This window comes from Chenopodium album, chromosome 9 (assembly GCF_948465745.1).
Source record: "Chenopodium album chromosome 9, dcCheAlbu1.1, whole genome shotgun sequence".
Taxonomy (NCBI): Eukaryota; Viridiplantae; Streptophyta; class Magnoliopsida; order Caryophyllales; family Amaranthaceae; genus Chenopodium; species Chenopodium album.
In genome coordinates this window covers 49,108,906-49,123,003 of record NC_137842.1, presented here as the reverse complement: position 1 = coordinate 49,123,003, position 14,098 = coordinate 49,108,906, and the positions used below count along the sequence as shown (strand labels likewise).

At 33.6% G+C, this 14,098-nt stretch overlaps 1 protein-coding gene across 1 annotated transcript; it reads right to left on the bottom strand.

Annotated features, from left to right (window-relative positions):
- Positions 1 to 13,222: 13,222 nt before the first annotated feature.
- On the bottom strand, positions 13,223 to 13,885 carry LOC145557692 (uncharacterized). Its single transcript, XM_081618867.1, has one exon. The coding sequence runs from the start codon at positions 13,883 to 13,885 to the stop codon at positions 13,223 to 13,225; it is 663 nt and encodes a 220-aa protein (XP_081474993.1).
- Positions 13,886 to 14,098: the final 213 nt, after the last annotated feature.

Below are 14,098 nucleotides of genomic sequence, written 5' to 3'. Positions count from 1 at the left end.
CCAAATAATAGGATTAGTTTTTTTTTTTTTTTTAAAAAAGAATTGCAATTATTTAATGTTCAGATCTCCATCCAATCCATATACTTGTATATTTATGAGTAGAGTATTAAAACATGATTAATATATTGATGAGATGGTAAGACATCTAATGCATATTTTTATGGTTGTGAGTTCGAATCTCAGGATAGACATTAAGTTAGTATTAATTTAATATATTAAATTTTTATATTTTTTTATTTATTAATTTATTAATTTCATATCATTAATTAATTTCTTAAATTTTAATGTGCTAGGAGCTTACGTTAGAAATTGTCTTTTTCGTTTTGGCACTATTCATAACTTAAATTGTAACCAATGTTTGTAAAAACCCCTACGTATTGCAAAAACTTGTTTGTCATTTTCATACTTTTGTTGGGATTAATCTTTGGGATAGTTGACTTTATAGGAAACTGACCAAATTTGTGCCGAGGTCTTAAAAATTACTAAGATAAAAAAAATAAAGTACTTTAACATTCTAAATGAAAATATTAACACACTTATCATACTTTGTAGGGTTAAACAATGCTTGTTTATAACTCCATAAAAAAACTGTCACATTTCCCTAGCAAGACAAAATATCATATTTTTTTACTATACGATTGTCAAACATATACATATGTATAATAATATGGTATAATATACACACTTTTTACTATAAAAAAAAAAGAGATTATCCTTATCCAAATCTTCACTCACAACTTATTTCTTATCTCCTTCTACCATCCTTCTTATCTAAAAAAATCAAGCAAAGTTTGAGCAACTATGTTCCAAAATAACCATGAAAATCAACCTATCTTCTCCTTCAAAAAAGACATGAGGATTATACAGGTGTACTTCATGTACATTGTGGGGTTAGTGGTCCTCCCAATAGCCGCATTAATTTACCTACTACTCCCTTCGTTTTGAAATATATGCTCCATTTATCCATGCGCAGTGTTTTTGGAGAAATTGGTGAAAGTAATAAAAAATAGAGATAGTGGGGTTAGTGGAAGATAAATTGGAGAAGAAAGAGTCTAAAGTAATAAATTTGGGTCTTACTAGTTGAAAGAAATAAATTAAATATTATAAAAACTTTCCTAATAGCGAAATAGGGCAATTATTTAAATACGGCCGCAAAAGAAAAGTGAAGTAAGTATTTAAAAATGAATGGAGTAATTAACAAGTGAATCCCAAAATTAGGTGGAGCAGGGCAATAATGCATTTGGTATCAGTCGTACTTCGATTGTTTTTGTAATTTAGTAGTTTAGAAACACAAATGTAACATGCAATTCGGAAATTATGAACAAAAATTATTATTATTCCTCGTGTTTTTCGTGATTAATAACGTAAATATTGTCATTATGTTTATAAAATATCTTAGCATATACTTGTGTTATTACCACATAATTAAAAAAACGGTAGCAAATTAATAATAATTGTTGCAAAAATAATAATAATAATAATAATAATAAAATAATAATAATAATAATAATGATGATGATGATGATGATGATGATGATGATGATGATATAAATAATTATAATAATAATACTCACAATAGTAGGATCAAAATTTGGTGTCTACAAATTGCCCCACATTGATTGAGTTTAAATAAAACGATAATCAATGTTTGAGAAAAAACACAATATTTTTTTTTTTTTGGTAAGCAAGTAATTGTATTGCTTATCCAAAAAATGTACAAAAGTACAAAGCACAAGCTTGACAAACCAAGCTAACCCAAACTACACAAGATCCCAAAGGTCAACCAAACTCCAAGTCCCCATCCCCTAAGATGCCACCTTCTAGGAAGGGTTCACCTTCGGGAACAGGAAACTAAACTGCTAGAAGCAAACTACAACCTTCTAGGAAGGCTGCAGAGAGCATCAAGCAGAAACAAAACTAATGAGATGCATGTTCTTTTTTATTAATGAGATGCATGTTTTTTTTTCTTAAAAGAAAAAAAAATCCAAATTGATTTTCAATTAATTGCAACTTAACCATTGGCCTTGGTGCAGTTGAAAAACTAGCTTAACAATAGAATGAAATTCTCACTCAATTGCAAGACAAATATAGGCTTGGGTGCAGTTGAAAAACTGGCTGAAAAGAGAGTGAAATTCTCACTCAATTGCAACATAAATATTGGCTTAAATGCAGTTGAAAAATTGGCTTAACCTTGTACCAACTAAATAATGGTTTTTTTGAAGAAAACTCCCATATGTCTAAATTTAGATGGATGTTTATTGGATCCTCTAAGGCAACGATCAAAATATCAAGTTGTACGAATTTGAAGAATTGAAACAATTAATTTTTAAAGCACATAACATAATCTATGGATTTCGGATGCAAAAACATCATGTGGTTTGTAATGAGTTTACGAATAGCAAACTATTTTGGCTTCTTCTATTTGGAGGCATTATGGGGTAGTGATAACCCTACAATATAGCATCAACTAAAATTTTTTGTTATTCACCAAAAATTCGTTGCCAACTCTAGTTAGCAACGAGTTGGAAACGAAAAATTTGTTGTTGCTAAAAGGCTTGTTGACATGAGATTTTGGCTACCAGTTGTGAAACAATTTTGTTGCAATATTGCATCCATTTAAATACAGTTCTATGATGGTTGCTGTTTTTGGTGCATTCGTTGCCAACTTTGGCATCAAATTACCATTAGTTGTTGCTAAAAGTAATAACAAATTATATATTAATGTTGGTTCCCAAAAATAGCAACAAAATTTTAAAGTTGGTTTATAAAAATAGCAACAAATCATAAATATTGGTTGCTATCAACACTTCGAGACAAAAACCTAATCCCTATTAGCTATTTTGTTCAACTCAATACCTTTACCAATCCGAAACCTCACTCGGGTCAACTTGGCTCGATTTTGTATGTAAGGCTCTTTGAATCCCCAGTCTCAAGAATTGCAATTGGTTAGAGTAGAACTTCTGACCTTAAAGTCACATGGTGAAACTCTTACCAACTATATATAACAAGTACTATTTGTTTAATTTTATGCATATAATTTATAATCAGTGAACGAAATATTAGAGACAAAATTGAAAAAATTATCTCTAAATTAGGGACGAAATCATAAATTCGTTTCTAAATTAAAGACAAAGTTGAAATCCGTCTCGATCCATTTGATGTCATTATAGCAACAAATAATAAGAAGAATGTCTTTAAATACTTTTATAATTAATAGCAAAAAGTGGCCTACATATAAATTAACAACAAAATGTAACATAACTTGTTTCCAATGACAACAAATAAAAATATACGTTATCATCTAACAAAAATAGTTTAAACAACTTGTTTCTAATGGCAACAATTCAAAAATTCATTGCCTTTGTTTGTTTCTAAATCAATACTAATAAAATATTTGTTGTCATAATTTGTTGCTACATGGAAACAAGACAAAAATATGATTAGGGATGTCAATGGAGCGGGTCGGGGCGGATGTTGGCCTTCCCACCCCCATCCCCACCTAACATTTTCATCCCCATCCCCATCCTCGCGCGGGTCCAATATTCATCCTCATCCCCGCCCCAGCGGGTACAACTCTAAAACCATCCCTGCCCCACCCTCCACTTGGATATCCATCCCCACCTAATCCCCACCAAAGACCCGCCTAATCCCCACCTAATCCCCACCAAAGACCCGTCTAATCCCCACCAAAGACCCACCTAATCTCCGTCTCTCAAATACATAATCCTACATGATTAATACTCCGTATGGATTATAATAATAAAACATTTTTAATACTATACACATTTTTGTTTATAATATAAGTGTAGTACAAAGTGTTATAATCAATATTTTATTTCACGTAATTATTTTATAAAATAGTATAAAAGTATATAATTTTGTTTTTAAAAATATATAGACATGGGTATGAGGTGGGGATGGGCGGGTACGAAGTGGGGCGGGTACAACTTAAAATCCATCCCCGCCCCATCACCCATGGAGAGTATGGTTTTATCCCCATCCCCGCCCCACCACCCGCCAAACCGAGACCCATCCCCGCTCCACTGGGGCGGGGATGGAGCGGGTCTCCTACTTGTTCCGCCCCACTGACATCCCTAAATATGATGTTATCTAACAACTAGTAAGACAATTTGTTTTAAACAACAACAAATCAAAAAATGTAGCCATTAATTATTAAAAAAACTAAAGCACAAAATTTCGCTTTTAATTAAGCAATGAAAAAAATTATATTCGTTGTTATTTAGCAACGTCTCAAAAACTATTGTCAAACGTAGTTGCTAAAATGCTTTTATTTTTGTAGTGATCCAACTCTTTATTTGCAAGCTAAGATTTTCAAGTAAGCATATATGTACTCTACATTTAATCTATGGATGATATTTAGTTATTTTATTTAAGCACCTATGACAGGATTTTAAAGGCCTATTAAAATTTAGAAACACCCCTCCATCCCCACCTCCACACACACACTGATCATAGCAGTAAGAGCATTACATGGTTAATGAGTTTTTTTTTTTTTTTTTTTTTATTTATTTTTTTTTTTTTTTTATTTCTAGGAATTAGAGATGAGTAAAGCAAGAAACATTACCATGCATGTAACATATTAATAATACAGCAATATGAATCTATGTTAATGCAATTCAGGAAGATTAAATAAATAAACATTAAATATTTCTAATAGTTAATTACCATAAAGAAGAACAAAATTAAACCTGCATGGGCAAAATTATGATTATACGAATCATATCATAATTCACGCTTTGAATAATTTAATAAATTGATATAAACCAAAAATGAGCAAGCTTGGACCCACATATAACATTTAGCAGCATCTCACCTTATTCACATGACTAATAGGAAGAATATACTAGGAGAAGGGAGGGGGTGTTGACTGTTGAGCCGATGAGAAAATTCACATGTGAGTTGTATGTTGTCCCACATTGAAGAGTGTCAAAAGTGTTGTGGAAAGTGTATCCCACATTAAAAAAGTAAGAAAGTTGTGTCCACTTTATAAGACTAATGAGCTACTCCCCTTATTGCCATATGTTTTTGAGATGGAACCTCCTTGATCGTATAAAGTGGAAAGTTGTGACGGGTGAGGCTTAGACCCGTTTATCATGGTATCAAACCTGGGTTTGACTTGTGTTGTGATTTGGCCAATATTATGGACAACTCACATGTGAGGGAGAGTGTTGAGCCGATGAGAAAACCCACATGTGAGTGATGTGTTGTCCCACAATGAAGAGTGTCAATAGTGTTGTGAGAAGTGTCTCCCACATTGAAGAAATAAAAAAGTTGTGTCCACTTTATAAGGCTAAGGGGCTACTCCCCTTATTACCATATGGTTTTGATGTGGAACCTCATTGATCGTATAAAGTGGAAAGTTGTAACGCATGAAGCCCAAACCCGTTTATCGGGGGGCTAGTTAATCACTACAAATTTTTCCCAACACTCTAGGGTAGGTATTTCTCCCTACAACCCCCCTCTCTGTTTCATTCATTTTGGCATTTTGCATGTTTGTTTTTTTTCTTTTCATTTTTCCTTTTGCATTTTTTCTAATCTTCTTTCCTTCTTTACTTTCCATTCTAGCCACTATTTTTTCTCTCTCCTCTTTTTAGAGATTTTGTTTTTTGTCTCCTTTTTTATATCGTTTTTCTATTTTTAAATTGTTATTTCATGGAAATTCATAGCCCAAACTAATCGATTTTTTTATTTTTATTTTGATAATTCTCTTTTTTTTATTGTTATTGTTTGATTTTATAATTTTGGTTGTAATGCTTTGAATTTTGATAATTCACTATTTTTCAATTGTTATTGTTTGATTGTTATGATAATGATGATTTGATTCATATCTTTGGTTGTAATTGTTCTTCTATTCGATTGTTATTTTTTGTTATTGCTCTTATTTTATATTTTTGATTGTAATCTTGTTATTCGATTGTTATTTTGTGTTATTGCTCTTATTTTATATTTTTTATTGTAATCTTGTTATTTGATTGTTCTATTCTAGTTATTGCTCTTATTTAATTTCTATTTTAATATTCTATTTTTTTTTACAGTAATGTGCGTCTTTTTATGAGAATTTTATAGCTATTTATAACTTTATTATTCGATTATTTTTACCAGAAATGTGCGTCTTATATGAACACAATGCTCACTTCTACAATAGTAAATGTTTAATTATGTCTATATTAGTGTTATGTAGTATATAAGAATATTATATGTTTATTGTAGTTGTATTTGAATATATATGTTGTACATGTGAATTTTAATGATTACTGTTGCTTTATTGTTGCTCATATACATTTTAGCTAGTGAACATATTTTGTTATGTGTTAATCTGTTGTGTCATTATAATGTTCAGTTACGTAAAGCTAAATGCTCATTCATTTATATATACTCTACGGTAATTTTACTCTAATTGATCAAATGCGTTATTATCATTTAACATTATATATGTTCATTTTTGGAAGATTATTTTAATGAAATGTACAATAAATACGCATTTATATGAAAGGTTTTGGAATTAGAGATTTAGATTTGGAAAGAGTAAGAGGCGAAGAGATGATTCATTATGTATGAAAATGTTTGTTTGTTCTAAGAAGAAGCAAGTTTCACCTAGTGTTGTTAGCTTGCTACAAATGAAATGCTCCTAGTGTTCAAAAAAATTAAGAATGCTCAAGTATGTTCAAATTTCAATGATTTTAGGTGTTAGCCAATTATCAAGTTTCTCCAACTGTTCAAAAGAGTGCTTAAATTTCTTTAAAAGCTTCCAGAAATGTACAAATTCCAATCAATGCTCAAGTGGCTCCTAGTATTCAAAAGAATATCTTGAACCTTTTGCTATTAAGTACTGTTTTTTTCTTATTGAAATATTTTTTTTAATCTTTAGTAAGTGAATATTTAAGTTTCTAAAACAAATCATTTAGTTTCTAAAAGTGATCATTAAGATTTTCGAAAGAATCATTTAGTTTTACTAACTTTCTGTAACTGAATATTTAAGTTTCTGAAAGTGATCATTTAGTTTTTATAAATGATGATCAAAATTGATAAACGTAATACTTTACCCAAAAGTGAAAAAAAAAAAAAAAAAAAAAAAAAAATCGCGATTTCCATATAAAATTGTAAGCATAATTCTGTAAACAAATAATAATATATGTGGGCGTCGTTTGAAGTGCGCCTACGTTAGCATGTTGTGAACAGGTTTGGCACTCATAGGAAGTGGAAATTGACATAATACAATCCGATTAGGGACAAGGAAAATAGGGAGCTGCCAACAAGTTTTTAAGAAACTTGTAAACCGTTCACGGATCATAAAAGGCAACCACGAATAAAGGGACAACGATAGGAAACAACGATTGACCCGTGAAGGTTACACCCTATTCATAATCCATGAGATAACTAACTCCATATGGTTTGGAACCACGAAAGGAGGATCGGGGATGATGGTACGAAGTGAGTCATGGAGTCACATTCGCCCGTATTGGCCTCTACTCGATTCTTATAGTGAAAAGTGATTCCTGCGATCTCAAAGGCATGCAAACAAAGATTCAATTTGCTACAAACTATTATTATGCTAAATTGGTTGAATATTAATGCCACATATAATTCTAAATATAGTGATCACTTGATTAAATAATAAGATTAAAAAGAAACCTAAACCGGTCGTCCAAATTATCTTATTAGGCATGATTTTCAATTACATATTCCAAACATGTAATATGGTGATCATAATAACAATAATAGAATAAACATTAATATTGGAAGCAATTTAACAATAAATTGTTAGTCAAATCAAATATGATAAACCTAATCATGATACTAGCAACAAGAATAAAAATAAGAGTAATTAAGTGAATTAATTACTTACTTTCCGCATTTCCTTGAATTGCTACACCATGAATAAACAGTTAGTAACTTCAATAAAAATATAAATCAAATGAAAATTAAATTAATAAAGTAGAGTTGATTTGGTCCAAACCCTCAGTCAATTATACCTTTCACGTCTTGGTTAAAGTATAGAACTTCAGGTATTATATGGACTCCTTGGAGTGCTTAGAGGAAGGAATAGTGAAAGATGGGGAGGCTAGCTAGTGTTTAGGCTAAAGAGGGAGAAGAGAATTATTTTGTGATCAAGCTTGTTGATGATTTAAAAAGTGGAGATATGACCTCTATTTATAAGGAAAAAGAAGGGTCGAAGAATCAAGAAAAGATAAGAATTCAAATTGGAATTATACTCTTGCGATAGACAACAATTTTTGCAGTTTTTGTTTTTATCATATCTTTTGATCAAAAATCGGAATAAGTTAAATAATATGTCGTTGGAAAGCTATTGAATTCTAATTTCTAACCCAATTAAAATCAGATTATAATATTTTGCAGAATAAAATATATGGCCGAAATAGTGAGACGATGTCAGTTTTGGATAGAGTTTGATATTTCAATCATATCTTTTTCGTTATAGTTCGGAATTAATATTATAATATATCATTGGAAAGATAATTTCAAGGGATATATAACCATTTAATATTTGGATTAAAACTATAAGGCATGAAAATAATATCTAAATATCTTTAAACGTCTTTCAATTCGAATAGAATTAGGACTTTCAAAAAGAGGAATCTTATCTTTTCAAAAAGGATAATTAAGATCTTTTAGAAACTTTTAGAAGCTTCTAATTAATCCTAATTGGTTTAGGAATTAAATTAAATCCTTTGGACCCTCCACATGATCATTAGGTCGTAGGTAAGGTGGACTTAGGTTCGGTATGGGCTCATTTTAGTATTTTGGCCATAACTTATTCGTTATAACTCGGATTTGGGCTTATAATATATCGTTGGAAATGTCTTTTAAAACTCCATCCAATTATTAAATCATTAGACCTAGAATATGGACCAAAATAAACTGGTCTAAACGTTTTTATAAAATGACACGAAATGAATGATTTTAAGGGACACGAAATGAATTATTTTGGGTTTAAAGGCACGAAAAGAGGAAAATAAGTTATGGTTTGGGGAAATGGGCTATGAATTGGGTTGGTTTAAGAAATGGAAATATGGATTTAAACACTCTAAAAATTAAATACTCAACCCGACTAATAATGGCGGTGAAAGGTTGTTCATCATCGGGTTTGGTTTTGGGGAGACATTTTTAGGTGTCTACAATATCTATCAAACTTAACGTTAAAAATTATATAACATAGATCTATAAGTTTTATCAACTGACTATGAACATATATCTATCAATTAGTGAACATATTATATTATGCCTTTGCAAATCTTCTTGTCACACTTCTATTATTCTTAAACTCATCGTTTTCTCCATATAGAATTAGTTGAGCAGTGCATTGCATCCTCAAACTTCTGATTTGGTCTTCATGTTAATGAAAATGAACTATTATTAGTATTATTATTAAATTGAACAATAATAAGTGATATGTAAGTGAACATTATATGCTACATAATTGAACATTAATTAATATTACTTGTTTATTGAATTTTACTTACATGATTTGCTTTCAAGTCACAAACCTATATTTCTGACTTATTGTTCTCTTTTTTCCCAACTCTTGAAGAATTTTCAATTTTGATGGTTTGTAAACGAGATTATGTATTAAACTAGATGATTGTATATTAAAGATTATAAATGTGAGTATTAATAAATGTATCAACTTACTTGGATTGTATGTAATATGTATTTTTCAAAATATGGTTCTTGATTTTTTTATAACATTATTACTATTCAATTTGTTGCCTATAATAGATGACACTCTTCTCTTTTAAATTATCCTGGCTCTGATCAGCCAAGATAAGTGCAGTTACATCACTAGGAAAATCCTCCATCCACACTCTAAGTTCATTAAAAGAAATACATAACTTAGCTAATTTATGAGCAACCCGATTGCCGCTTCTCCTCACAAACGAAAAGGAAACATGATGACAGGCCAGAGCAAGCTGAAGAATATCTTTCACAATCGTCCCAAATGCAGTACTAGGAGTCATACACTTCACCAAGTGGTTATGTAGCTTCAGACAATCAGTTTCTAAGCAAACACTAAGAAATCCGGATTCTATGGCAATGTTTAGAGCATGTCTCATAGCAAGTGCTTCAACCACATCGACCTCAAATTTACCTTCCAACTTAAAGCATGTCGAGGCTACCACATCACCAACATTATCACGCATTACACCTCCAAAGCCCACCCCACTCGAAGCAAAGACTGCTGCATCAGAATTCACCTTGATTACCCCCTCCAAGGGAGGTTTCCAGCACGAATCAAAGGTCGGGGCAGGGGGAATTGTATTACTAATCTCCTGTGCCTGCTCAAATTCTCCAACCATACTCACAGCTCTATGGATGACTTCACTTATCTCATACCTCTTACCTTCAAAACACCACCTATTGCATTTCAACCAAATTCGCCATGCAATACTCCAAAAGATGTTCCACCAAACCTCATCTTTATAAGCCTTCCTAACCGAGTTACACCACTCCCTAAACGTTTCCCCACCAAACTTCTCCACTTCTAATCTCAGTGGCAAAATATACCAAAATTGCTTCGCATCTCCACACTTCACTAGCATATGCAGAGTACACTCATTACATTCACCACACAAAGGACATAATTGATCAACATTCATACCTCGTCGAGCTAAATTGCTCTTAGCAGCCACAACATCTCTAATTGCACGCCAAGCAAATAACTTGATTTTCTGGGGAAGCTCTGTGCGCCATATAGATTTCCAATTACAGCAACAGCCCACATGAGAAGAAGAAGCCATCTCACGCTTTTTTTCCTCAAGCAACATATGATAAGCACTCCTCACGGAATAATTACCATCTTTGGTGTAATGCCAAGTCCACGAATATTTACGGTCAAACTGAAGTACGGGGATATTCAGAATATTTTTTACCTCATTTTCTGAAAAAAATGGTCTTCAACACACTCGCATCCCCATTCTCTATTGCTCCACAATTGACGCACACAATTGAAACCCATAACATTGGTTTCTTGGCTCGACCCTACCTTAAAACCGGGCAAATTTGGAACCCAAGGGTCCCTCCAAATATCAATAGACGTTCCATCCCCAATGTTCTTCCTAACACCTTTCATGAGAACATCACGAGCACCCAAAATCGAACGCCAAGTATAACTAGCATTCGGACTGATTTTTGCCTCCAACAACGAAGTGTGCGGAAAATATTTACCTTCAAGAACCTTGGACATAAGGGAGTCCTCATTTGAGAGAATGCGCCACATTTGCTTTGCGAGAAGAGCCCTATTAAAAAATTTCATATTCCGGAAACCAAGCCCTCCTTGATTTTTTGAAGCATACAACTTATCCCAAGCAATCCAAGAAATCTTCCTTTCTTCACCTTTTTGACCCCAAAAAAACTGACGACATAATTTTTCTACAACATTTAAAATGCTATCCGGGATCGCAAAACATTGCATAGAATATGTCGGGATTGCTTGCGCAATTGATTTAATCAGAACCTCCTTTCCGGCTTGAGACAAATACTTCTCCTTCCACCCCTTAAGTTTCTTCCAAATCCGATCCTGAATATTCTGGAAAACCTGTTTCTTAGAGTTACCAATATAAGTTGGCAATCCAAGATATTTGTCATGTCCTTCGACAGCCTTAAAAAATAACTTCATCTGAAGCGTATTCTTCCGTTCTTGATCAATGTTTCGGCTAAATGATACCTCTGATTTATCCATATTCAGTTTCTGACCCAAAGCCACTTCATAAGTAGACAGAATTCCAATCACCTTCTCAACTTCCTCTTCAGTAGCTCTCACAAAAAGAAGACTATCATCTGCAAAAAATAGGTGAGAAATTGGTTTAACATATCTACCAATTTTCACCCCATGAATATGATTCCTTCGCTCCGCATCACAGATCAAAGCAGATAAGCCTTCAGCACACAGAATAAACAGGAAAGGGGAAATGGGATCCCCTTGTCTAAGGCCTCGACTAGACTTAAACTTTCTCGAAGGTTGACCATTGACCAGAATATCAAAAGACGCAGTACAAACACAGTTCATAATCAACCCCACAAACACCTCCGGCATCCCCAATTTCAACATCATTTTTTCCAAAAAAGTCCACTCCACCCTATCATAAGCTTTACTCATATCAAGCTTAAGACCAAGGTAGCCTTTTTTTTCCTTTTTTTTTCTTTCTGAGATAATGGAAACATTCATAAGCCACCAGCACATTATCCGTGATCAGACGTCCCGAAACAAAACCACTCTGAGACTCATGAACAATGTAAGGAAGCACCAATTTTAATCTATTTGCTAGCACTTTTGTGACAATTTTATATAAGACATTACACAAACTAATAGGCCTATAATCAACAGGAGACTCACATTCTTCTTTTTTCGGAATCAATACAATATGAGTCTGATTAATAGAACCTACATCCCCATCATTATTTAAAATATCAAGTACATTTCCCACAACATCAACCCAACTATGTCCCAGAATTTTTGAAAAAAGATTGCAGACATACCATCTGGCCCGGGGCCTTTGTAGGGTGCATTTGGAAAAGTGCAACTCGGACTTCATCAGCAGTGTAAGGGGCTGCCAAATTTGTGTACTGCCTCTCATCAATAATAGGATCAACTTTCTCCAACACAGGCTCTTGCTCGATACTACTATTTCCTACAAATAGGCCCTCGTAATAAGAAGCGAAAATTTCAGAATTTGCTCCTCATCATTGTACAAATTACTAGCAGCATCTTTTATGAGAGAAATATTATTTCTCTTTTCTCTTTGTTTTGCCTTGTGATGGAAAAAGACATATTTTTTTCACCATGCTTCAACCACTCTTGCCTACTTCGTTGCTTCCAATACATCTCTTCCCTCCTCTCAAGCTCATCCATACAGTCATCTATAGCTCTCATCTTCGCAATTACCTCCTCCGATTGATCCTCTTCCATCAAATGTTTCATTTGCACCCTACAATCATTCAATTCCTTCACAAAGTCACCAAATTTATCTCTACTACAAGCACTTAGCCTTGATGAAGTAAAGGCTATTTTCGAACAAAGATCGCCACCACATTCCCATGCCTCCGACACTATCTCAGCACAATTCTCATCCCGGAGCCACATCTCCTCAAAACGATAAAAAAATTTCTTTTTCTTTTTTTTTCTGTTTTGGTACGGCCTCCTTGATGGATAAAAGAATGGGTAAATGATCAGTTCTCCTCTTCTTTAGGTGAGTAAAGACCCCATAAGAGCTTCCCTCCAAGCATTATTTGCAAGAAATCTATCTAAGCGCTCTTGGATATTTTTCGGTCCACCTTGGTTGTTTATCCAAGTAAACTCATGCCCAATAAAGCCAAGGTCTTCGAGATGACACCTATCAACTGCATTACGGGGAATGTCGGCCTCCTCAAAGCATAAACCTCTTCCTCCCTTTTTTTCATGTGAGTGTATCATTAGGTTGAAGTCGCCCCCCACAAGCCACGGCTTTGCATTCGAGTCTCTAAGGCTTTTACGCAGCTGCCCGGTCTTATATTTATTCTCCTCCTTAGGATGCCCATAAATACCCGTGAAGCGCCACTCCTCAAACTCATTCACCCCCACCAACGCATCAACATGATTCAATGAGTACGTTCTCACCACTACATCAATAGATCCATGCCACAGAAGTGCAAGACCCCCACTCCTTCTCCTTCCTTCACCATCACACTCAACTACAAAGCAAGAATTGAATTTTATTTTTTGTTTAATTTTTTCCATCTCAAAAGCCTTCAATCTTGTCTCCGAAAGGAACAACACTTGGGGACGCTCAAGAAAAACAATGCGTTTTAGCGCATTAACTGCAGCGGTGCTCCCAAAACCCCTACAGTTCCAAGAGAGGATGTAGCTCATTTATCACCGAGAGCCCAAGTAGTGGGGCTCGTCACCTTTTCATCAGACAACGATAACACTCTCTTTTTCTTCCCTTCTCTGTCTTCATCATCAATCATCACATCACTTTTATTAGTATATGTTTCCCTTCCCCTCCTTTTTTCTCCCGAAAGACTCACACTGCACTCCATACTAAGATCAATGTCTCTCGGCTTCCTCCTCCATACCTTCCCT